We start from the raw sequence: 23380 nt of genomic DNA on the forward strand, positions 1-23380 counted from the left end.
TGCTTGAACTTCCAGTTCCTCCGCCATCAGAATTGGCGTTGTCACAAACAAGAGGATCATATGTACAAGTACATGCTAGATAAGGATAGCCACTCTTATCCCCATCACATTGCATAAACGTCCCGTTATATTGCATATCTGGACAATGTAAGTTTTCCCAATTCCTCTCATCGACAAACCTTAATCTATTTTCTTGGAGAATTTACCGAAGACCTGTTTCATTGCGTTCAACTGATTTCGAAATTTACTGTAACCCATACCATGCCTAGCATTTATTTATCCAGTGTTAATTAACCATCCAACCCTAACAATACTCCAGTAAAGAACAGCCTTCATCGGCCCCCAGATGTAGACCCCGACACCGAACCCAGCGGGGCCCTCCCCGCAATCCACAGCACGTCTCCAACCCCCAAATTTGCCGATCCAAGTCCGCTCGTCTCGTCTACCCAATCGCGGTGCTCCAAATAGGACTGTTTATCTCGGCTACCGTTATCTTTTGTAGGCGGTCCGCGGAATGCAGTCCGAGTTCTCCGAGCATTGTTCGTGATAAAAGGGTGATGGGGGGACACTGTTGAGAACTCTGTTCTGCTCTCCTCTGCTTGGATTTCTGGTAGGTAGAAAGAAAGGTATGTACTAAAACTTGGACCAGAAAGAAGTAGTTGCCTGCTAACGATGTATATTCTCGCAGCTTTGATTGACCATACCTACTCTCCTCTCTTCCCATCATGCAAACATCAACCCGCCCACACCTCCACACCCTCGCCCACCGCGGCACAATCCAAGGTCTCACCATCACATCCACTCAATCCTCCACCGACCTGTGCCACTACTTCGGCGGCGTCCGCTATGCTCTGCCCCCACTGCAGCGCTGGCGTCGTGCCCGCCGACTCCCTTCTACATTCACCTACGGCAGCAAAGATGCCCCCGGTCGATGTGAGACTGGTGCGGGGTTGTGTCCGCAACCGGGGTTTTTGAATCTTTCGCCCGTGAATGAGGATGCTTGGACGGAGGATTGTTTTCAGTGTAATGTTTGGGTGCCGGTTGGGGAGGTGCCGAGGGGGGGGATGGCCTGTTTTTATGTTTATTCGTGAGTATACCATGTCTTTCTTCTTCCATTGGTCCGACGGGTCAATTTTCTTGTTTTTACTGTGGTTGGTATAAAGGCTGACTGGTGGGCTGTTGTAGATGGAGGCTGGTTGCAGTTTGGCTCGCCCAATGGCTTCAATGCGGCGGCGTTGCTGGGCGAGACGGATTTCAAGTGTGTGATTGTTATGCCTGCGTATCGGGTGAATCTGTTTGGATTCTTGTACTCGGCGGAACTCGAGCAGGATGCTGCGGCCGTGGGGGAGACCGTTGGTAACCATGGATTCTGGGATCAGCGGTTGGCGATGGAGTGGACCAAGGAGAATGTGCATTTGTTCGGGGGCAATCCGGATAATATCACCATCTCGGGGTATTCTGCTGGTGAGTGCATAAGCATGTCCAACATTCAATGGCGATATACTAACCGCCATGAATTCAGGTGCAAACTCCGTCTTCCACCAATTGGCCTACGACCTCCGTCAACCAGACGACAAGGCCATCGTCCGCCAGGCATGCATCTTCTCCAACTCCCCAGCAGTCCAACCCAAATCCCCAGCAGAAACACAACTCCAATTCGACCAGCTCCTCTCCGCACTAAACATCCCCCTAACACTCTCCGGCAACGAAAAACTCGCCCGTCTCCGCGCCCTCCCACCAAGACAACTCCTTGACGCAATCAATTCCATCGAAATCCACCAATTCCGCCCGACAACCGACAACGGCTTCATCCTCCCCAATCTCTTCACTTCCCTCGACAACGGCGACTTTGCCCGGAAACTCCTCTCCCGCAACGTCAGACTCCTCCTCGGCGAATGCGCAGACGAACACTTCCTCTACAGCGTCTGGTATCCACCAAAGGAAAACACCCTAGATGCTCTCCGCACAAGACTCATCGCCGATTACCCCGAGCGAATCGTCGATGCCGTCTTGCCCTTGCACTACCCGACGAAATCCCTGCCGCCGAATTGCCAGAACTGGACACCCGATGCTTGGGGCCGGATCTATGCTGATATGCAGGTGTACCACATGCAGCGCGGCCTGATCCACGCTCTTACCGATAACACCGCTGGCGTCGATGCGTCGCGGTTAATCTACCGGTATCGGATTGAGTTCCGGGCCAAGTGTATTGAGAAGGGGATCCCGTTGGAGTGGGGAGTCACGCACTCGTCGGATTATCCGTTGTGGTTCTGGGGCAATGGGGATGTTTTGACGGAGGATGAGAAGAGGAGTACTGAGAAGGCGTTTATTGGGCCGTTGGGTCGGTTTGTGAAGGGTGTGCAGGTGGGGAGTGATGGGTTTGGATGGGGCACTAGTGGGAAGGGGGTTAGGGTGTTGAGGGCTGATGGGGAGGTGGAGATTCGGGGGGATGAGCTTTGGGAGGAGGGTGTTAAGGTGTGGAAGGCTTTGAGGGATGTGGGTGAGAAGGCTAAGTTGTGAGAGTATCATCTTGGTCATTTAGATTTATGTCTAGGCGATGGGTAAAAGAGTTATAGATAGTGAACCTGGAATTGAGGTACTATACCCGGATATAGTTATTGTGCAATCCGCATGTTGTCGACGTAATTAGTTCCTGGTTTTGATCAGACATTGATCCACCGATCTCGATCGATTATCATAGATCGTATAGATCTTCATCTCTGGCTCATGTATGTCAAATCTCTGGTTCCTCATCACGGTAGTAGTAATTCTCGATCGATGGTCCTCGATCGACCGTTCTCGATCGACAAGTGGGTCCTAGAAGGTTAGGTCAAGAGTACTTGTACTAGTCCAGGTTAACCCTACTGAATAAAGTACTTTATACCTGCACGTCTGATTCGTTCTCAAGAGCTTCCCCCGCATTCTCTCTTACGTCAAGCTGCGACCATTCAGCTTGCGTGTAAAGCTGTACAGTACTCTCGTATCCTCAGCTTCATATGCAAAGACTTGTTGGCCCCTTTGAAGCACTAATTATCATACGATTAGGAGCTTGATGAAGTGTATCATGATCAAACCAGTCAAGCAGGTCGAGTTCCAGCTTAGTAGCTTCCATAAAGTATCGTATATCCGCACCTCCATCCATTCTAGACATGTCAATTACCAATCGCCAATCATTATCCTGATCGGTGCCCGGTAGAGACCCGAATGGAGTAACCAGCAGGCCAAAGTCCGGGGGGAAATAACTCGTTCATATTTACACACGACATGGTTTTAAATACAGCCTTTCCCCTCTTTTTCTCGACTTCCTTTCCCCTCCTCCTATATCACCATATACCCTGAATCTATTATCGTTGAAGATAATACTATTATCGTTGAAGATAATAGAATAAAGAGATTCTCGTTGAGGAGAATAGAGTAAAAAATAAGGTACGTATTCACCTCCTAACCTATCATCTCTTATCTTCGTGTTCCATCGCTTGCTCTTTATACAAAACCCCTCCTATCCACGGATCCCCCACCCGCATTCCGCACTTCCTTCAATGACGTCTTTGACTCCAACCCATCTCGATCCAACCTCACTCCTTTATAAAAGAGTTTATTTGAACACCCCTCTACCGCTGTTCTCCATATTCATCGTCATTCTCATCTTCATCTCACACATTGATTCTTAAAACCCTAACTCTACATAATCACCCACTAACCAATACATATCAAGACCAATCCACTAAATCTACAATCTCAAATCTCCCATCGTCAAAAAGCCATCCATCATGTCCGACAATATCGCAGACAACCTCAAGCGCCACTGGCACGGCACCGCCGGCGATCGCTACGAACACCTCAACGTCTGGACAAACGGTGGCTCCAAGGGTCCCGCCAGCCGTGCCGCATGGGCTCTAACGCCTGAAATGCAGGCTGCCGAAGCTAAACGCCGAGTACGTCTGCCACCTCCCCTAATCCTTTGCCCCTCTACCCCGCCTATCTACTTATCCCTTCCGTATGCACCCATCTAAACAATCCCAGGAATCCGTCGGCTCCGCCTCCTCCGCCAACAGCGGCTCCCCGACAACCCCCTCCGTCCATGACCGCCGCCGCTCAAGCGCAGGCTCTGGTTCCGGCGCTGGCCTGTTCTCCTCGCTGAGTTCGCAGAAGCGGGAGTCTGCGGATGCGAATATGGCGGCGCGGAGGGCGAGTTGGAATGAGCAGCGGGAGCAGGGGGGTTTCTTTTCGAAGTTGTGGGAGGGATATACGCGGGGGAGTAAGTGAGAGTTAAAGGACGGGAGTAATTGATAGGGATAGGTATCAGATTGTAATTGGGGGTTCTTTTTTCATGATTATGTTTCTTTTTTTTTTTTTGAGTGAATTGTGTTTTTGTGGGATTGGGGTTTGGTTTATTGTATATGGTGTATTTTGATAACTCATCATTTGTTTTGACGAAAATAAGATGAAAATGTGTTGTCTATGACAGTTTTATTATGGATTACTTATACGTAGGAGTTAGTCTTCTCGCTGTTGCCGTGGGTTGAGCATAGGTTCCTCTTTGCTTGGCAAGTTGATAGCTACCTAGACAGTAAAGACGTGATAAATTATGGAAGATCAAGTACATAAAGCTCCAATTGCGATCGAAGTGCTATATTGTGAGGATCTCCCTCGATCTATGGAATGTCAGGAAGGCCCAGACAGGAGCAGACAAGGACGTCTTGTATCTCCTGCTACTTATACTCTATGTCAAGAGACGTGTCTTGTCAGATAAGTGATGTATATACCCCTTAGTCCTCGTTTAGAGACAATGTGACGTAGACGAGATAGACCGAGTACCAGACTACTATGATATTGCCTTCCGCCTTGTCAATCTCACATGGGTATTTCTTGCGTGAACATGATTCAAATCATGGCCTGTTGTATGCAGAGCCACTATCAAAAATCCGTGATTAGCTTGCAACCACTGTAGTACTCGAAAGGTACAGGAATGAGAACTGTGCGATATGGCAGAATGACCAGAGAAGACGATAACTTGAACAAGCAGCCTTTCCATTCGAGGAACATGCTAGGTGGACATGAATCCAAGCATCCTTGTGCACAGATTGCTGCAACGTGATTAATGCAAACCAGTGGGAACTACTTAGTATTCGGCTGGGCGTGGCGCGGCTGGAAGTCCAAACCTCGTTCCAGACTTGTGGGTCATGCCGAGAGAACCATACCTAGCATGGTGGCCGTTGAGAAAGCCAAGAGTGTTAGTGAAGATGACGAAGGGCATGGCGGTAGACTACCAGTCCTACAGAACCATACGACAGACTACGAGACCTACGACTACGCAGAAGAGCGGCACCAGGTGTAGACAGCAATAGACAAGAGAGAGAGGCCAGGAGGTACTCTTGCACATCTTCATAACCTTGACAGGTCATCGGAGGCAAAGAGACCGACTCTTTGACGAGATCATTCGACCAAGTCAAGCGAGTCATGGCATGACATCCCAAGACAGCAAAGTCTCAAGAGCCAGCCATGCCTTTTCAGCAATGGTTATGCGGAGAACAACACCTTTCGTGCAGCCTTCATTGTGAAAAGGGGGGTGGGAAACGCAAAAAAGTTTTGCATGGTAGTAAATTCATGTCTCTAACACGCCTAATCCTGGTTGCCGTGAGAGAATAAAAAAGAGTTTCAGAACACCATATCCGACGCAAAGATCAGGAGGCCCGGGCCGGTTGTATCGACGAGGGGGTCTGACATTGGGCCGATTTTTGTTTCTTTTGGGTTTGCGGGCGGAGAAAATTTTTTGGCTCCCTTCGATGCATCGTAAATCACAAGTTTCCAACCGGCCTTCCCCGCTTCCTCAACATGTCAATTAAGACATTTACCGGATGATACCGTCGAAGCGGTTCTTGAACCACTTCATGGTCTCGTTCTGGTGGATCTTGTGGCTGGAACCGATGGAGGCCTTCGCGCGGCGGCGCTTGGCAACACGCTCACCGGGGCGGGTCCTAGTAGGAGGACATGAATGTCAGTATTTGATATTTCCCATTCCGAGTATTACTCGTAGGAAAGGAGGGGGGACTTCTTGTCGTCCCAGTGTGGAAAGCACTCACATGCAGCAGAAGAAGTCCATGCCGTAGATACCAATGCCGGGGTCGTACTTGATGCCCAGATCGATGTGCTCGGAGATACCGAAACCGAAGTTACCGGTCTCGGAGAAGTTGCGCTTGCGGAGCTCGTACTCCTTGACCTTGAGGCCACGCTCGAGAATCTCCTCGGCCTTGGGGCCACGGACGGTAACGTGGACGGCGATCTTCTCGTTACGGCGGATACCGAAGGTACGGACGGTGTAGCGGGCCTTGGAGTAGACGGGAGTCTGACCGGACAGCTGCTCGAGCACCTTGGCGGCACGGGTAAGTCTATCACCAGACTCGCCGACGGAGATGTTGAGCACGAGCTTCTGGATGCGCAGCTCGCGCATGGGGTTGGCGGTCTTGTCCTTGGCGTCCGACTGCATATTTCGTTAGAATTGTCGTTTATGCGATGAGATAGAAAGGAGTGTGGTTGTTGTGGTGGTAACATACCATGGCGACTGGTGTGGCGTGGATATGGGTTGGCGACGAGATGGAGAGAATCTTCGAAAAGCACAAAAGCGGTTTGTGTGGGCGGCGGTCACGGGAACCGAGTCACGGGAATTGGGAAGCGAGAGGGCTCGCAGAAGCTTGGCGCTTATGTCAGGAATTAGGTTACTCCACCAGGACATCGATAAAGTCACGTGGTATTTCCCTGCTGAGTCATCTGATATCCAGAATTGAGCCCGGCATCGAAGAGCTAAGCTCGACCTCAAGGATCCCGCGTCTTGCTTGATCCCTACACCCGTGAAGAGAGCATCCTTGCTGTCTTTCAACCCTTTTTTTGGATCTCTCAAGTCGCATTCGTGCGCGCTCCCCCCTTGCCCACCATGGCCGCCAATAAGCAGGGCAAGATGGTAAGTCTCCCCCAGTCCCTCTGGTCAATTTCCCCGACTCGGGTGGTCAATGGCTGTCGCTAACCTCAACTCTCTAGCAAAACCTCGTGAGTTCCTGAAGAAAGGCATAACACTCTCCATTCATCAATCTAACACGTCTTCCAGATCAACTACCGGATGAGGGTTACCCTGAACGATGGTCGACAGATGACCGGCCAGATGCTGGCTTTTGATAAGGTCCGTCGCATTCCCAGCCATTCGATACCATTCACTAACCCTCGAACTTCTCATAGCACATGAACCTCGTTCTTGCCGACACAGAAGAGTTCCGTCGTACCAAGCGAAAGTCAAAGCCCGCCGCCGGTCCCTCAAACGCCCCACTGGTTGAAGCGGAGGAGAAGCGTACTCTCGGTCTCACCATCGTTCGCGGTACTCAGGTCGTCTCTTGCTCCGTTGACGGACCCCCTCCTGCCGATCCCTCTGCGCGTCTCGGTACTGCTGGCCCTGGCGCTGCTGCCACTCTCGTTGCCGGTCCCGGTATCAGCAAGCCCGCTGGTCGTGGCCTGCCCGTCGGACTCGGTGGCCCCGCTGCTGGTGTTGGTGGCCCGCCTCCTCCTGGCTCCTTTGGAGGCTTCCCCACTGGTGGTTTCCCTGGTGCGCCGCCTCCTGGTTTTGCTGGTCGTGGAGGACCTCCTGGTGGACCTCGTAAGTTCAAACATGAGAGTTGCTGAATTGTCTGCCTATATACTAACCATCTGTGCTTCTAGCTGGGTTCGCTCCTCCCCCTGGTTTCGCTCCTCAGGGTGCTCCTCGTAAGTTTTCCCCCGCCTCGCTGGATTCTATCTGTCAGTACTTTTTCAAGGCTAACATTTCTCTCCGCAGCCGGCTCTTTCCACCCCCTCCTGGCTTCCAGCCCCAAGGCCAGGGCCGTGGCTACCCTCCTCCTGGCTTCGGAGGCCGGTAAATGGATAAGATTATTTTGAGAAGGACCTTTGATGCTTCATAACTTGAGTGATGTTTCATGTGGGAAGGCGAAAGAGAGATAAACCGTTCGAGAACAGGCGAGATACGGTCCTCACTTCCAGCGCAAGGGAATATATCGCGAACAGGCTAGATAGCCCTCTCACTGGGCAAGGCGTTGCGGCGCATGCGGATGGAGGTCGTTTCCAAGGATAGGAAAACAAAAGCCGAAAATCCCTTTCAGATTTGCATTTAGTACCAAAAATAATGCTAGCTCATTCCTACGACCCCTTGTCGCAACATGCAATACATATTGAATTCAATTTGGGACCAGGTCATTTGTTAGGTTAGATTCTTTTCAGATTGAATTTTTATCCGGTTTTGTACTTGAAGCTGTTGGCTGCTCAATATATATATCGGGGGCGACAGGTCGTCTATACATCTTGGCTGTTTTAAGAAGACTCCAGCCTGTACTCATGTGACCAGGAAGGCTGTTCCATCCATTTGCTCTATATCCAAAGTAAGGAAACCCGAATAAATTCAACGAAACTATCAGCTTATTTTTCCGTCCAAGCTTTCTGGTAGATAATCGCTGCATTACGGAGATAATACTCCAATTAACGGTCACTTCCGCCATCGGCAAGCTGCAACACATACCAAAGCAACCACCAATAGCTTAGACCATTGATAAAACGCAGTATAACCTTTACAAGTATGGATTTCCAATGTAACTCCTATATACTTGAAGATCTTTTCCAAATCTCCTAAAGGTATAACGGAGATAAGAACAATGCCATACCCTTGCTGAAGCACGTGACCTGCGGTCAACGCCGGTTGAATCGAGGCGGTAATTCCGCAACCCGCAGACCCCAACCTCAACCTCCTCACCGAGTCCTCAGTTTCCCGCGTGTTTCTCCCTCCAGCAACGTCATCATGGCCGCTGCTATCAAGGCTATCAATGCTAAGATCCGCTCCAACAAGGTGCTGGACTATGTCTGCTCAACTCGTACGTGCACATTGAACCCGTTCCCAAGTTTCCCGCCGCGCTTCCCGGACCGAGATCGGCCTGCGGAAACGAGTTGCTCATGTAGCAAAGAAGAAAGAGGAAGAGAAGAATGACGTTTTAATTCAATTGGGGCGGAGGAACACATCCCGGAATGGGAGTTGAAGATATACACCACGACTGGATTCGCTGACAATGCTTCACTGCAGACTTCTGGGGCCCCGTCTCCAACTTCGGTATCCCCATTGCGGCCGTGATGGACACCCAGAAGGACCCCGAAATGTACGTTCAACATGCTCGATAGCACCATCATCCTATAAATTCTCCGTCTAGTCAACCCGCAAGCGAACCCGCCTTCTAACCTTCTCCGCTACACAGTATCTCCGGCCCTATGACCGGTGCCCTGGTCGTCTACGCTGCCACCTTCATGCGCTACTCCCTCGCCGTCACCCCCAAGAACTACCTCCTCTTCGCCTGCCATCTGACCAACTTCGGTGCCCAGACGACCCAGGCTTACCGCTATCTGTCATACTGGAAGTGCGTGACTCCCCGTACCCCCGTGAAAGCTTGGCTCACCCGTCTACTTTCTATCCATGACTCACGGAACAATTTGCGCTAACCCTTTCTTCTTCGCAACAGCTGGGGTGGTCGGGAAGCTCAGCTAGCCGAGAAGGCTAAGCAGGGCGCCGTGGCCGCGGAGGCATAAAAAGTTCCCTCGGGACTGGGATCTCCATTGAACATTTAAAGCTCGTATCTTTTTGTACCTCGTTTCGCAGCATTGTATCTCTATATCCCTATCACATTTCAATATTTTGTGGCTCGGTGATTGGTCTTGACGATCTATTTGGAAAGAAGGGAATGCTATAGAGGCATGTAAAACTTGCAGGAAATGGGGGAATGACAATGCGAGGGGGAAGACGGGGGGATGTTTTGGGCTGGAGTGAGTTCGGGAGGATCTAAAATTTCTGGCGAGCTCATTCTAGTCACTGTACATAGACTCTACATCAAATCGAACTGTTTGTTCTTCGACTCGAATTGGAAACCAAGTCACTTTTCTCTGATTGACACCAAGATAGGATCCGGTTACTGGCTGAAACTAGCAACCGAAAAAGAGTCTAATTAGATACGCTTTAACAACCGCGCTCTGGAAAGATCTTTCTGAAAGTCCTTAAACGTCTCCCTAGATACCTTCAAGATTATCTCTCAGGCTATCTCTCGGGTTATGATCAACAGTCCTCTTTTGAAATCTAGTCAGGGAATAATTTAGAGAGCAGAGCAGGGGCTATTCTAAGAAGACATAGTTTATCGTGCCAATCACAGAAACCCAAAGAGATCCGAGAAATGTTGAATTCAACCCAACGAGAGTTCAGAAACAAATCTTAAAGCTAAGTGTACAACATGAGCCAACGCCGGGCCCAAAGAGAGAGCAAACGAAAGGGAAACCCGCCCAAAAGCTCAGGCAATTTATCAAAAAGACACATCAACATCGAAACTCATACTGCTCTAACCCGATCATGCGTACAAGGAAAGAGATGAAAGGTCAAAACACAAATGCTATGCCACAATCTAGAACCACAACGGTCCAGACAAGAAAGGAATATGATAAACGGTCATGTCATCTGGAGTTCTCTGCGAGGCTGTTTATTGCGAATCGCAGTATCCAGGGCTTTGAGGGACATCGGCGCCAACCCAGTTTTGGAGAGTCAGTGCAGTAGTATAAATGCAACAGACTACTCCAAGAGTGGCGAGAGTAATATCGGAAATAGCCTGGCGTTTTGATTGGGCGCATGCACGGAGATGCAGGAGGGGCTGTATGGAAACATTGATTAGCACTAGAATGGTGAGTGTCTTTCAAGATGACTTACCGGGTAAACGTAGATCAGCGGGACGCAGGCGAAGCTGCCCACCAGAGCAACAAATTTGTCCAGATCGGCGGCACCACCCCAGGCGACAAAAGCGCAGACGAACACCAAGAAGAAACGGAAAGCGTTCTTCTTCCACTTGATGTAAGGGTTGTACTTGCCGCTGCGAGTGAACAACTCGTTCTCCAAGATACGAATGGCGGGGAAGAGTTGGAGTGGTGTGCTGAGCAGGATGGCGAGCGAGTAAAGGAGCTGGACCACGTTGACGAACTTGTCGTCCTGGGGGAGGTTGAGGAGAATGACGGTCTTGGTGGAGGATCCATAAGCGGCATAGCTCAGAGCACCCGCGGACAGGAAGATCAGAGTGATGACGACCATGACACCAGCTAGGACACCGGGGAAGCGTCGTGGCTGCTTCATCGACTCCTGAATGGGAATGATCAGACCGACACCCTCGTAGGTGAAGATAGCCGTGCCGATGAACATGGACCAAGTCGACGGGTTGAAGGCCTTGATGTCTGAGATACCACCATTGCCGATCAAAGTGCGAGCATCATAGTAGTAGATATACAGCAGCCCCAGGAGAATAAAGGCGTCGGCAATCAGCGCAGTAAAGCCAAGCTTGCCGATATCACGAATCAGAGAGAGGGGCAGGAAGATGACCAGCTGCAGTAACACTAGGTACTTGATGTCGATGAAGCTCTTGCACTTGCTCACCGCGAGCACAAAGGCCTGGAGGTTCTGTGACACGAACACGATATAGGCAGACACGAAACCCAATTGGCTCAGAACAATTGAGCCAAGGATGATCCGCCTCATATGTTTTCCATACAAGATCCCACCAATATCACCAAAGGAGCCTTCAATCCGCATGCGGGTGTTGACCAGCAGGATGAAGGCGTAGTAACTCAGAATCGAGACACCTAGAAGGACCATGCTGCTGAACAACATTCCACCGTTCAAGAAAGCACGGGGTAGGAACAGAATTCCCGTTCCGACAAAAGACTTGAGCAGCAGCATGACAGCACCAGTGGTGGTCGTGTTTCCGGGCGGCGCACGCTGCTTATGCTTTCGCTTTTTCCGGCCAGCACCGCCTCCTCGAAGCAGCGCCGCATCCTCACCAGACTCTCTGGCCTCATCGGGCTCATCCCAGGTGTCAGATGAAAAGTACTCATCAGGCCCCAAAACCTCATCATCTTCTTCCAACTCTTCTCCAGCAAAGTGACCATACAGCGTCAAGAACTCCAAGAAACTCGAGGTTGGCAGCTGAGGTTGTGCGGGTGCAGCGCCGGCGTTTGACCCATGCACACTCCCACGGTGTGGGCTCCCCGCAGTTCTCCGCAGAAAGTCTCTTCGGAACCCACCTGGCACCTGGATTGTGTGGATATCTTCGGTCTCGGCCTCGGGGGCGGGTCGGCTGATGCTGAAACTCTTGCTGCGAGCAAATCGCGCGGTATCGGCGTCCTCCGCCCACCGGTAGACCTGACGGGTGATATCACCACCCTGCAGTTGCAGACTGGAGAATTCCTCGTCGCCATGGCTAGTTCCAAGCTCGGAGCCGGTCTCCCGACTCTCAGAAACGTTTTGCGGGAGGACCAAATGTCTCCTGACGACCTCCGGATCCTCATATGCGCCTGCACCGTTAGTGTCGGGGGCGTAGTTGTTATTGTTGTTCGTGTCGAATGAGCCGTACTGGGAGGCCATGGGTCGGCTGTCGAGCGTTGGCGGGATCGAAGGCGACCCCGCAAGTCGCGAAGGAGTACCGAATCTCGGAGGCGACCGACCGAGACTTTCTTGTAGCTGAGATGCGATCATGGACTGGCCCGGGCCTGGCAGGGAGGCCATATTGTCAACAGCCCGGAAGTTCTGTTCGGCATTGGAGGCGGCGGCGGTGCTGATGGGTCGGCCAGTGGGGATGCCTTGTCGCGACGATAGGGAGGTCCCAAAGGATGCAGAAGGCACTGGCGAGGCTAGACGAGCTATCGACGCCTGTCTGCTCTCCGGGGCCGGTGACGAGGATCGAATGGACGAGGTCGCAATTGGCACCGATCGGGGCGGGAACAGTGACGAGCCCTCACCGTTATCTGCCATCTTTGGCGTAGTCCCGGTGGGTATTCCGCGGTTTAGGGAGGTGTTAGGGGCAAGAGCATGGGATAGGAGATCCGGCACGATTTCCTATGGGCATAGAGCAAGGGTTGCAGCTACACGCAGCTTTAGACGGGGGGCAGGACGTGGCTGAAACAGACGAAAGAGGTGAGGAGACAGCCTGATCGTCGTCAAAAGCGCCAAGTGCGCCAAGTGCGTCGTGGGCGGCGGCTCAGGTGCGTGTCCGCTTTGCCCTTCTTGGAGTTGTGGTTTGCACTGTTTGTCTGTCCTCCCCACGTCATCTCCGCTTTCTCGCTGGGATTCGGTTGATGCTATTGGAGACGCGAGGTGACGCAGGTGGTGCATTTGCTTCTGGTCGATAGATTGGCAATTCTTTTTTTTCCTTTCTTCAAATTGAGCTTTTGCTTGTTCATTGCGATACCTCCTTACAATTTGCTGTGATATAGTCTTGCGATATAGTTATCGAGGACCGGCGGTGTGGTTGTCGTCCACATGCTCCACCAGTCCCAACGGTCAACGGAGATCCCGCAATGTCTCGACGACGCCCGAATTTCTCGACGCGAACCCCCGAAGAAGATGTCGCACGCCTTGACCCGAACGAGTCCGAGAATGCTGCTCCTGCAGAACGGGCAGGGCTGTTACACTGGCCACCAACTCTGTGGTCTCGTCACCAGGGGGTGACCTCTACAGAGCCGACGGAGCACCATCGCCATTTGGTACCAGCGAACCCGTTCCACGGGATATCTGAGTGGTGGAACAAGAAGACTGGCCATGGAGAAGGACATGCGGACAGTGGAGAGGCAAGAATGCCCCCATCTGCTGGCCCCTTTCGAGACAATAGTGCAGATAGGAAGGACAAACTTGGGCATCGGCCTCGTTCGTTTGAGGAAACGAAGAAGCTCGGCACTTTCTCGGGCGTGTTCGTACCAACGAGCTTGAACGTCCTAAGTATTCTGATGTTCCTTCGTTTTGGGTTTATTCTAGGTCAAGCGGGATTGCTGGGCATACTAGGTGATTCTCTGCTGCGGAAGATGGTTAAATGCTAGGCGCATGGCTGATCAATCGACCTAGGACTGCTTGCTCTTTCATATCTGATCAACTTGGTAACTACCATGTCTCTCTCCGCGATTGCGACCAACGGTACTGTTCGAGGCGGCGGTGCATATTACCTCATTTCTCGTTCCCTAGGACCAGAGTTTGGCGGCTCTATCGGAGTTGTCTTCTACTTAGGACTCGTATTCAACACCGGTATGAACGCAGTCGGTCTGGTAGACTGTTTCACTCAAAACTTTGGAACCATGTCTGGCACGATGGGCCATTTTCTCCAAGAGGGCTTTTGGTGGCAGTATCTCTGGGGAACGGTGATTCTCGTTCTCTGTACGGCCATTTGTTTGGCGGGAAGCTCGATTTTTGCCAGAGCTAGCAATGGCCTTTTGGTCCTGCTTCTCATTTCGACCTTTAGTATTCCATTGTCTGCCCTTCTGATGAAGCCGTTCAGTTCCCCAGTGGATAATGTCGAGTTTACCGGCCTTAGCTGGCATACATTAAAGCAAAATCTTGCTCCCCATTTGACAAGAGGAGCCGCTGGAAGCCAATTGAAAGGGCGAGAGACTTTTCAAGATCTTTTTGGAATTTTGTTCCCCGCCACGGGTGGTATCTTTGCGTAGGTGGCACTACCACGGATTACTGGATAATCACTAACTCGTACTTAGCGGCGCGAGTATGTCGGGAGACTTGAAGAACCCCAGCAAATCTATCCCCAAGGGAACTCTCGCCGGCCTTGCCCTGACCTTCGTTTCATACCTGCTTGTCATCTTGGCCATGGCTGCCTCTATTACTCGACAGTCATTCTATAACAACGTGAACGTTATTCAGATAGTAAGAAGCCCGCGCTAGACATGATTTCAAAAACAGTCTCTGATTTACCGACAGGTCAACTACTCCGATACCGTTATTCTTGTTGGAGAATTTGCAACCTGTTTCTTCTCGGCGCTCATGGGAGTGATCGGCTCTGCCAAGCTCCTCCAGGCCATCGCCCGAGATAGCCTGCTTCCGGGCGTCAACATCTTCGGTCAAGGCACGAAGAAAAATGACGAGCCCATTTACGCTATTATCGTCACTTATATCTTCGCACAGCTCACCATGCTTTTCGACATTAATCAAATTGCCTCTTTCGTGACCATGACCTACTTGATGACGTTCTTGGTCACAAATTTGGCCTGTTTCCTGCTGAAGATAGGATCCGCCCCTAATTTCCGGCCTTCTTTCCACTACTTCAACTGGCAGACTGCAGCTGCAGGTACACTTGTCAGCGGTATCAGCATGTTCTTCGTTGACGGGTTGTATGCCGCGGGATGCGTTGGAATTCTCCTCATGCTGTTCCTGCTTATCCACTACTCTTCTCCGCCTAAAGCGTGGGGTGATGTCAGTCAAAGCCTGATCTACCATCAAGTACGAAAGTACTTGCTCCGTCTGAAGCAGGAGCATGTCAAGTTCTGGCGACCACAGATCCTGCTCTTTGTTAGTGACCTTGATCGCCAGTACAAAATGGTCTCTTTCTGTAACTCGCTCAAGAAAGGCGCATTGTTCGTCTTGGGCCATGTTCTCGTAACGGATGACTTTTCGACGGCAGTTCCAGAGGCCCGTCGACAGCAGACTGTCTGGACAAAGCTGGTTGAATATTCCAAGATCAAAGCATTTGTCAATGTGGCCGTTTCTCCGGCTGCAGAATGGGGTGTGCGAAATATCGTTCTCAATTCTGGATTGGGAGGCATGCGACCAAATATCGTCGTGATCGACCAGTACCGTGAGAATCAATCGCTGGTAGAGACCCTCTCTCTTGGCAACAATCGCAGGGAATCCTCAAAGTCGAGACGCCGTTCGTCTGTTTTTGGCTCTCAACATGAAGAAGATTCTCCAAACAAGGGAATGACTTGCCAAAGCTATGTCACCATTCTCGAGGATCTCTTGTTCAATCTTCGGATCAACGTCGCCGTCGCCAAAGGATTTGAAGATCTCGAGCTACCTGATCCCCACGGGCGTCATACGAAGAAGTACATCGACCTGTGGCCAATTCAAATGTCCGCGGAAATCGGCGCGGACATTGAGAGCAAACAGAATGTGTTGACAACCAATTTCGATACCTACACCCTAATTCTACAGCTGGGTTGCATCTTGAACACCGTTCCCTCGTGGAAGAAAACCTACAAATTGCGGGTTGCTGTGTTCGTCGAGTATGAAACGGACGTTGATGATGAGAGAGGGCGAGTCGAGGCTCTTCTCGAGAAACTTCGCATCCAAGCCGAAGTCCTCGTCTTCTGGCTTGCATGCGGTGATGTCGAAGCGTATCGAATTATTGTTAATGGGGATACTTCTCCGGAGATGGCAGCCGCTCAAGATACCGTCCACTCCGTACTGAAAGATGAGGACTGGTGGCAAGGACTGGTTCGAGCTCGCAACAACCCCCAAAGCTCGACAGAGCAGGGCCAAGATGGCGAAGATATGCCTCGGCTGGACCGAATCTCGACTTGGCAAGGCTCAGCCAGTCAAGAGAGTGGAAACAAGCTCTTGAATCAACGAGTGACGGGCCTGAGAAGATTAATCCAGCGACGCAGGAGATCAGTGTCTAGCTTCAGGACTCTGGGAAATGTGAATCTGGGAATGCAGACCCATCGCTTGCTGGATGCGTTTGTCGACTATGACGGGAACACTTTGTCTAGTGAGAGCAGCGATGATAGCGACTTGGATCCCTACATCAGCGATCCGGAAATTGACGAAGCTGACGACGAACGTGAAGACCACGAGGAAGAAGAAGACACGACCAGCAGTTCCAAAGGTTATGAGCCTTCCCCTGGCCCATCACGAGTCGGTCTCGGTGGTCGAACCAAGAGCGACGACCGTAGTTCGAGTCGCTCAGGAATAAGCCCATCTACTCGCCCACCAGCACGATCAAGCACTTCAGCTGGTCTGACACCGACAATCCGCGAGCCCACACCTTCAATCATCACATCTAGTGACAATGCTTCTCCAAAGAGCAAATCCCCCGCTTCCCGTCCACCTCTCAGCCGCTCCGCCTCCAGCAACCGCTTCAGCTCCTCGCCCATTCCAGAAGCAAAAGTCAACACCGACGAAGGGGTAGGCCCATCCATCATGTTCGCCGCAAACGCCTCGCCTCCCCGATTCTCCCAAAAGCTCGAATCTATCTACGCCCGGCGCCAATCTGCCGTGTCGCCAACTTCTCCCAGTGTCCAAACCAACCAACCCGCATCGGGTTATCCGGGGTCTGCATCCGTCCCGTTATCATTTAATGATCTACCTAGTCGGGCACAGCATTTGATCTTGAACGAGTTGATGGTACAGCAAAGTAGGGAGACGGCGGTGATTTTTACAACCTTGCCATCTCCGGTACATGGTACATCGCAGAGTGAACAGGATTGTGGGTCGTATTTGAGTGATTTGGAGGTCCTGTGGCAGGGATTACCGCCGTGTCTGTTGGTGCACAGTAACAGTATGACCGTGACGATGAACCTGTGAACTAGATTACGATTGTACATGGTTTTTTCCCCTCCTATAGCGCAGATTCCTTTAGAGCGTGTACCTATCATGTTTGGATATATTCAATTGTGGTATTTACTTTTCTTCTACTTTTTCCAAGTATAATGCATGGGTGATCCCAGCATTGTACCTAATCGATCGACGGGTGTGCATCGATGGGCAGCTATGCATCAGAAGAAATATATCTTGAGAGATAACTGTAACACGAGGTATGAACTATACCCGGTGTGCATCTATTCTAGCCATACTTGGTGGATTTGAAACCAAAAACCCCGCATATACACTATAGAGTCTACGATATCACTGTTGACGTTTACCTTAGTGTACTTTTACAGTACTAACGCATCGCTTCTGCAAGTCAGCGCCGCCACACACGGAGATCGGCGGAGTGGGGGATGAACTACAAGACTTACTGCAGTAGTACTAGCCACCAGCAGAGTCTGAGAGCCGAAAGTCAAAACGTGAAGAACTGCCGATGACTATTGTATATCCTATTCACATAACCATAGAGTGTAAACTCGGTTCATTTCATTAACTTCATTAAAGAAGTTGTCGAATAATAATACAGCATCTATTTCATAATTCATAGCCCGCTCTATTCCGCCGTTAAGCGAAAACCTACGCCACACGACACACGACACGCCAGATAGGCAGAAAAGAAATTGGACCATCTAGAAAATCGTGGCAGGCTGAAAATCATCAAAGGAAAAGCGGGCTGATGACCAATTGGTATTCTACGGACTGTGATTGGGCATAGTGGAGCGTGGTCCAGGGTATCCAGGTTGATGATTCCTGGAGTTAAGTTTAGCGTGGCTGTGATGGTGGGAGCGTGTTCTCGACGCTACTCTGTAAATCGCAGCACTTGTTTCTTCCATCCACTGAGATCCATTGTCTCTTGCTAATTGTTCTGGTCCATACCATGTCCATATAGCGACTTTGTTATTCTCCTCCCCCCCCTTACGTTCCATTCCCCCCTCCCAATATTTCCCTACCTCCGCTTCTCCCCCCACCCCTGAATCTTCAACTCGGCCATGTCAGCCAGTACCAGCACACGTCGACCTAATGGCAGTGTGAGAGGCGCAAACAATCACAATCAGAGCCAACGCCGCCCAGTTGCTCATTTCGATATACAAAACGGCTTGCCAGACCGCTCCCGGGTGAATGGCAACGGTCTCGATCCCGACTCTCTCGATCATTCCTCCGACAGCAGCGTCTCCTCTTCCTCCCACACTGTAAACGGCACGAAATCACGACGACCCAACATGTCTCGCAAGGCCTCCTCGCCAATGGCCCCGGCCTTTATGGTGTCGGCACCTGGCAAAGTCATTGTCTTTGGAGAACACGCCGTGGTTCACGGCAAGGCTGCCTTGGCCGCTGCCATCTCCCTCCGCTCCTACCTCCTTGTCACGACTCTCTCCAAATCCCAGCGCACCGTTACCTTGAATTTCCGCGATCTGGGACTCAGTCATACCTGGAATATCGATGCTCTCCCCTGGGATGTCTTCCAGCAGCCGTCCAAGAAGAAGTTCTACTACGACCTTGTCACCGAGCTCGACCCCGAGCTGGTCGAGGCAATTCAACCCCACGTCGGAGTCGTCTCCAAACACCTACCTGAAGAGCAGCGCAAAATCCACATTCGCTCCGCCTCATCCTTCCTCTACCTCTTCCTCTCCCTGGGCTCGCCGCAAAGCCCAGGCGCCATCTACACTCTCCGCTCCACCATCCCCACGGGGGCCGGCCTGGGCAGCAGCGCCAGCGTGTGCGTCTGTCTGAGCGCCGCGCTCCTCCTCCAGATTCGTACCCTTTCAGGCCCGCATCCAGACCAGCCGAGCGAGGAGGCCGAGACCCAGATTGAGCGCATCAATCGCTGGGCCTTTGTCGGCGAGCTTTGTATTCATGGAAACCCCAGTGGAGTGGACAACACGGTGTCCGCAGGCGGCAAGGCCTTGATCTTCAGACGCGCAGACTACACCAAGCCGCCAACGGCCATCCCGCTCCCCAATTTCCCTGAATTGCCCCTCCTCCTGGTCGACACGCGGCAATCGCGCTCAACCCTGACCGAGGTTGCCAAGGTGGGCGAGCTGAAGAAGGCTCATCCCGTGGTGACCGAGTCCATTCTCGAAGCTATTGACCAGGTCACGGGCTCTGCGCAGCGTCTTCTCCAGGACCCCGATTTCGTGGGCGACTGCGAGGAGACCCTCGAGCACTTTGGCACCCTGATCCGCATCAACCATGGCTTCCTCGTCTCCCTGGGCGTGTCACACCCGCGTCTGGAACGTATTCGTGAACTCGTCGACTATGCCGACATTGGCTGGACTAAGTTGACTGGTGCCGGTGGTGGTGGCTGCGCCATTACCCTCCTCCGACCGGACGCCAAGCCCGAGGTCGTTCGCGATCTGGAGCAGAAACTTGCTACTGAGGGCTTTAACAAGTACGAGACTACCCTCGGTGGTGATGGTGTCGGTGTTCTGTGGCCTGCTGTGCTGCGTAATGGCTCTGATGAGGAGGGCGGCGTGGAGATTGATCAGCAGAAATTCGAGAATGCCGAGGGCACCCAAGGCATTGAGCAACTCGTGGGCGTTGGGTACCACGAGAAGCGTGAGGGATGGAAGTTCTGGAAGCGTGCTACTCAATGAATTAGTTGATGTCGCCCACTTTCACTACATCTTGGCTTTCTATTGGGCTTTGTCTTTGCTTACGCCCCTCACTATCCCATCCAACCTCTCCAGGACTACCATGAAAGGATTGGAAACTTAATGAGTCCTCCTCACTTTTTTTACTATTCATGTTTCATTCTCTGTACACATTATTAACCCTACGCATTATACACCCCCCTTTTTGTGAACTCTGTTCGAGAAATGAGCGTTGTTGGATCACGTTTCGTTTACGTGTGAGTGTCTCTGTGTCTTGGGCAGTCTGGTCCGCTTTACCTCCTTCTTATTACTTTACTTTTGGTTTCACGTTTTGCATTTCCTCTCTCGGTTTTCTCTTTTTTGGCATGAGCATGTCTGGCGCGGGTGTGTGTCTGACGAATAGCTAGGGCTGCTTGAGCATCCCATACAATAAATAATATGACTCCTTGTTGGTATGAATAGTATGAGTTGGTATGGCGTTATGCATTTTGTAGATCGTTACCCCCTATCAACTGCTCTGTACACTATGTGCAATGGCTATAACACATGCTAGACCACTACCTAGGTGTGCCTCCACTCTCTCCATACTCTATACAATGTTGAACCCCCTTCTCTACACACAACCCTACCCCATCGTTGTCTCCCACCCCTTCTCAATCATAACATCAATCCAATAAGTGTCCGCCTGCCCCGCATCCATCCGCCTCCAAACCTCCTTCACAAGCCTGACACAAACATTAATCGGTTTCGGCGGCAACACATGCAAGAACGAGGTCAGTCGGCCTAGTATGAAGCGGCGTGTACGCGAGACTTCGATAGCTTCCATCGAGATACTAGGTGTTTCAGTGCCCGTTCCTTCAGCATCGGCGTCGGCGGCAGCGTTCTCGTTGGAGTTGTGTTGTTGCTGTGCATTGCCGGTGGGAAGGGAGTCTGACGATGGTCGCGGAAGACGGAGTTCACTGCATGCGGCGACGAGGAGGAAAGGTTGGAGACAGCGGGTACGGGATTCGATGGGGATGGTTTTTAGGCGGGAGAGAGTTGTTACGGCGAATTCGGTGAGCCATTTATCATGCAGATCTTGGTTGGAGGGTTCCGAGGATGTAGGATGTTGAGAGTGGGAAGGGGAGGACGGGGTGTATTGTGTATTTGACGAATTGGTGTTATTATTCGCCGTGGGAGTTGTATTGCTCTCGCCGAACCCGGGGAACATGTTCATACTGTCCAGGTCGATGGGGAAGAACGGGTCTCGAGCACTCGACCCCGTACCAGGATACTGCGCTGCATCTGGATTCGGGAGTCGATTGCGCAGAAGATCTGGGAAGACGCGGTATAACTGCATCAGCCCCGTGCAGCGGTATACCTCTGCCATAGTGAGAAGATGCCAAACGGGCGTTTCTTCGTCACCGGGGCTGACGATCTCGGACTCGGAGGGATGAGCGAGACCCAGGAGTCGTTCTTCCAGTTCCTGCGCCTTTTTGATAGCCATCTGTGCGCGGGCGATTTCATCCTGCGAGGTGAATTGTCGGGCGCGAATGCGTTTACGTTCGCGACGGACTAATCGGCCTACTTCGTGGACGGTGAATTGCGTATCTCGGGCGATGCCGGTCCATGGGTGTGGTATTCGTTGGAGGACGAGTGCTTCGCCCATTGACGAGGCGCGAGAGTTGTCAGAGAAGACCATTGAATCGTTATCCGTGACGAAGGAGAGGAGCATTTCCCAGTATATCAGAGCTTCTTCGAAAAAGCGGTAATTGTTGCTGACATTTTTGACGAAGCCGAAGTTGGGACTGTTCGATGACGAGGCCAACGAGTTGACCTGTTTGCGAAGCAGGTTGAAGAAAGATATCCCCAGATCCTTGGGGTCGTGCCAGCTGGCTGTTTGGCCTAGCATGAGTAATGCGAGCAGAGCCTTGTCATCCATGACTGCTTCGCGAGTGATGATTTCAACAGCTTCGTCACGCATTTTTCGACCCATCGGACCGAATTGTGGGAAATCGTTGACTAGTGTTGCGGCGGCCATGCTTTGCATCGTACGGCACATTGCTAGTGATGAGCCCCATAGGCGGGACACTGTCGTGCGGAATGGATTCATTTGACTGTCATAGCTGGAAAAGAGGGCAGCGACCTCTTTGAAGTAGTACTCGATTAGTGTCCATGAAGGGTTGTTCAAGGATCGAGATATAGTTGCAAAGTCACGCGATGAGGACCGTTGTGTCTGCGATGAAGGGGGATAGCTACGGACAATAGCCGAGGGCGAAAAGTCTCGATATACGCTGCCATTGCCATTGCCATTGCTGTTATTGTTGCCACCGTTCTCTTCGCGTTGTGGTGGTCCTATCAAGGATAGAAAACGGGATAGATCAGCTGCAGTATCACCCGATGACCCAAAGTCATATACTGAGTCGCGATGCTGTGAAAAGGCCGATACCGAGGCCGTCATCGGCGAAGGCGGGCATAGATCCGTCAATTCGGGCAGTGATCCATTACCAGGTAGATCCCAGAGATGATCACAGAATCCATTCGGTGCATCGAGACCAAAGTTTGACGAATCCAGATTTTGTGACTGGCCAGCATTAGCGTCATCTAGCGGCAATGCATTGTCTGCCTGCTGTGACGGCTGTCTGGCCGGTTTCGCCGACGCCTCTGGACTCTCAACTCTGCCATCTGATAAAGCGCCCGGACTGGGTTGTTCATGTTTAGTGACCCAGCGTAAGGACTGAACATAACCCGGACAGCGAACCCCTAGACGAGTACAGCGGCTACAATGAGGTTTTTCCTCTCCGCATTTCACCTGTTTATTTTTCCGGGGCGGTTAGATACAGATAGGAAAACGAAGCGAAGGTGGAATCGGATAGATCCGGGGGAAACAGCCACTAACCCGTTTACTTTTGCATCTGGCGCAGCCGTTGCGGGACTTTTTGACTCTTCGCATCGCGGATTGCTCGATGGGGGATTGTGAAGAGCAGGATCCGACATGGTGTGGATGGGCAAAGTTGAGGGGGGGGAAAGATGGGAATTGGGGTCGAGTGCGGGGAGACCAACTGGTTGGCTGCGGCTTATCTTGGGGCTGATAAGTTAACCAGTCACCATACTTTATTACTTAGAGTTGGCCGGATGTTTTTCCCTCTTTGGGTCATACAACCAGCACTGGCTTTGCCAAGTATACAATGATGTAAACAGTAAAGTTATAGTTTGACATAGGGACTCATTTGTATCTGTGTTCGAAGGAGTTGATAGTATTTCTCATGGCTTATAGTAAGTAGTCCTGGCGTTTTAGATGAATTCAATGATTCCGACATTATTTGCAGAGTTTGGTATTCAATTT

General features: G+C 51.4%; 10 protein-coding genes across 10 annotated transcripts; 7 read left to right on the forward strand and 3 right to left on the reverse strand.

Annotated features, from left to right (window-relative positions):
* Window positions 1-725: 725 nt before the first annotated feature.
* Window positions 726-2520, forward strand: N7496_000590 (putative carboxylesterase; the record flags this gene model as incomplete). Its single annotated transcript, XM_056693521.1, has 3 exons — window positions 726-1071; window positions 1093-1464; window positions 1523-2520. The coding sequence occupies 3 exons, from the start codon at window positions 726-728 to the stop codon at window positions 2518-2520; spliced, it is 1716 nt and encodes a 571-aa protein (XP_056560250.1).
* A 1250-nt stretch (window positions 2521-3770) lies between these two features.
* N7496_000591 (uncharacterized protein) lies at window positions 3771-4266 on the forward strand (the record flags this gene model as incomplete). The annotated part of the gene is made up of 2 exons (XM_056693522.1): window positions 3771-3935; window positions 4024-4266. The coding sequence occupies 2 exons, from the start codon at window positions 3771-3773 to the stop codon at window positions 4264-4266; spliced, it is 408 nt and encodes a 135-aa protein (XP_056560251.1).
* Window positions 4267-5206: 940 nt separating this feature from the next.
* N7496_000592 (uncharacterized protein) lies at window positions 5207-5469 on the forward strand (the record flags this gene model as incomplete). Its single annotated transcript, XM_056693523.1, has 2 exons — window positions 5207-5332; window positions 5401-5469. 2 exons carry the CDS (start codon window positions 5207-5209, stop codon window positions 5467-5469), a joined length of 195 nt encoding a protein of 64 aa, XP_056560252.1.
* A 382-nt stretch (window positions 5470-5851) lies between these two features.
* On the reverse strand, window positions 5852-6557 carry N7496_000593 (60S ribosomal protein uL5; the record flags this gene model as incomplete). The annotated part of the gene is made up of 3 exons (XM_056693524.1): window positions 5852-5978; window positions 6084-6481; window positions 6555-6557. 3 exons carry the CDS (start codon window positions 6555-6557, stop codon window positions 5852-5854), a joined length of 528 nt encoding a protein of 175 aa, XP_056560253.1.
* Window positions 6558-6931: 374 nt separating this feature from the next.
* N7496_000594 (small nuclear ribonucleoprotein-associated protein) lies at window positions 6932-7920 on the forward strand (the record flags this gene model as incomplete). The annotated part of the gene is made up of 6 exons (XM_056693525.1): window positions 6932-6958; window positions 7036-7044; window positions 7103-7174; window positions 7231-7642; window positions 7705-7749; window positions 7820-7920. 6 exons carry the CDS (start codon window positions 6932-6934, stop codon window positions 7918-7920), a joined length of 666 nt encoding a protein of 221 aa, XP_056560254.1.
* Window positions 7921-8801: 881 nt separating this feature from the next.
* N7496_000595 (pyruvate transporter MPC1) lies at window positions 8802-9606 on the forward strand (the record flags this gene model as incomplete). Its single annotated transcript, XM_056693526.1, has 4 exons — window positions 8802-8903; window positions 9110-9182; window positions 9279-9437; window positions 9540-9606. Exons 1-4 carry the CDS (start codon window positions 8831-8833, stop codon window positions 9604-9606), a joined length of 372 nt encoding a protein of 123 aa, XP_056560255.1. The 5' UTR covers window positions 8802-8830.
* Window positions 9607-10541: 935 nt separating this feature from the next.
* On the reverse strand, window positions 10542-12853 carry N7496_000596 (putative amino acid transporter; the record flags this gene model as incomplete). The annotated part of the gene is made up of 2 exons (XM_056693527.1): window positions 10542-10709; window positions 10766-12853. 2 exons carry the CDS (start codon window positions 12851-12853, stop codon window positions 10542-10544), a joined length of 2256 nt encoding a protein of 751 aa, XP_056560256.1.
* A 545-nt stretch (window positions 12854-13398) lies between these two features.
* N7496_000597 (putative cation chloride cotransporter) lies at window positions 13399-17401 on the forward strand (the record flags this gene model as incomplete). Its single annotated transcript, XM_056693528.1, has 4 exons — window positions 13399-13879; window positions 13940-14531; window positions 14581-14746; window positions 14801-17401. 4 exons carry the CDS (start codon window positions 13399-13401, stop codon window positions 17399-17401), a joined length of 3840 nt encoding a protein of 1279 aa, XP_056560257.1.
* Window positions 17402-18453: 1052 nt separating this feature from the next.
* erg12 (mevalonate kinase) lies at window positions 18454-20058 on the forward strand (the record flags this gene model as incomplete). Its single annotated transcript, XM_056693529.1, has 1 exon — window positions 18454-20058. The coding sequence occupies one exon, from the start codon at window positions 18454-18456 to the stop codon at window positions 20056-20058; it is 1605 nt and encodes a 534-aa protein (XP_056560258.1).
* A 622-nt stretch (window positions 20059-20680) lies between these two features.
* Window positions 20681-23031, reverse strand: N7496_000599 (Aflatoxin biosynthesis regulatory protein; the record flags this gene model as incomplete). Its single annotated transcript, XM_056693530.1, has 2 exons — window positions 20681-22736; window positions 22934-23031. 2 exons carry the CDS (start codon window positions 23029-23031, stop codon window positions 20681-20683), a joined length of 2154 nt encoding a protein of 717 aa, XP_056560259.1.
* Between the last annotated feature and the right edge of the window lie 349 nt (window positions 23032-23380).

This window comes from Penicillium cataractarum, assembly GCF_028827025.1.
Source record: "Penicillium cataractarum strain IBT 29864 chromosome Unknown utg000001l, whole genome shotgun sequence".
In the NCBI taxonomy this organism is placed as follows: domain Eukaryota; kingdom Fungi; phylum Ascomycota; class Eurotiomycetes; order Eurotiales; family Aspergillaceae; genus Penicillium; species Penicillium cataractarum.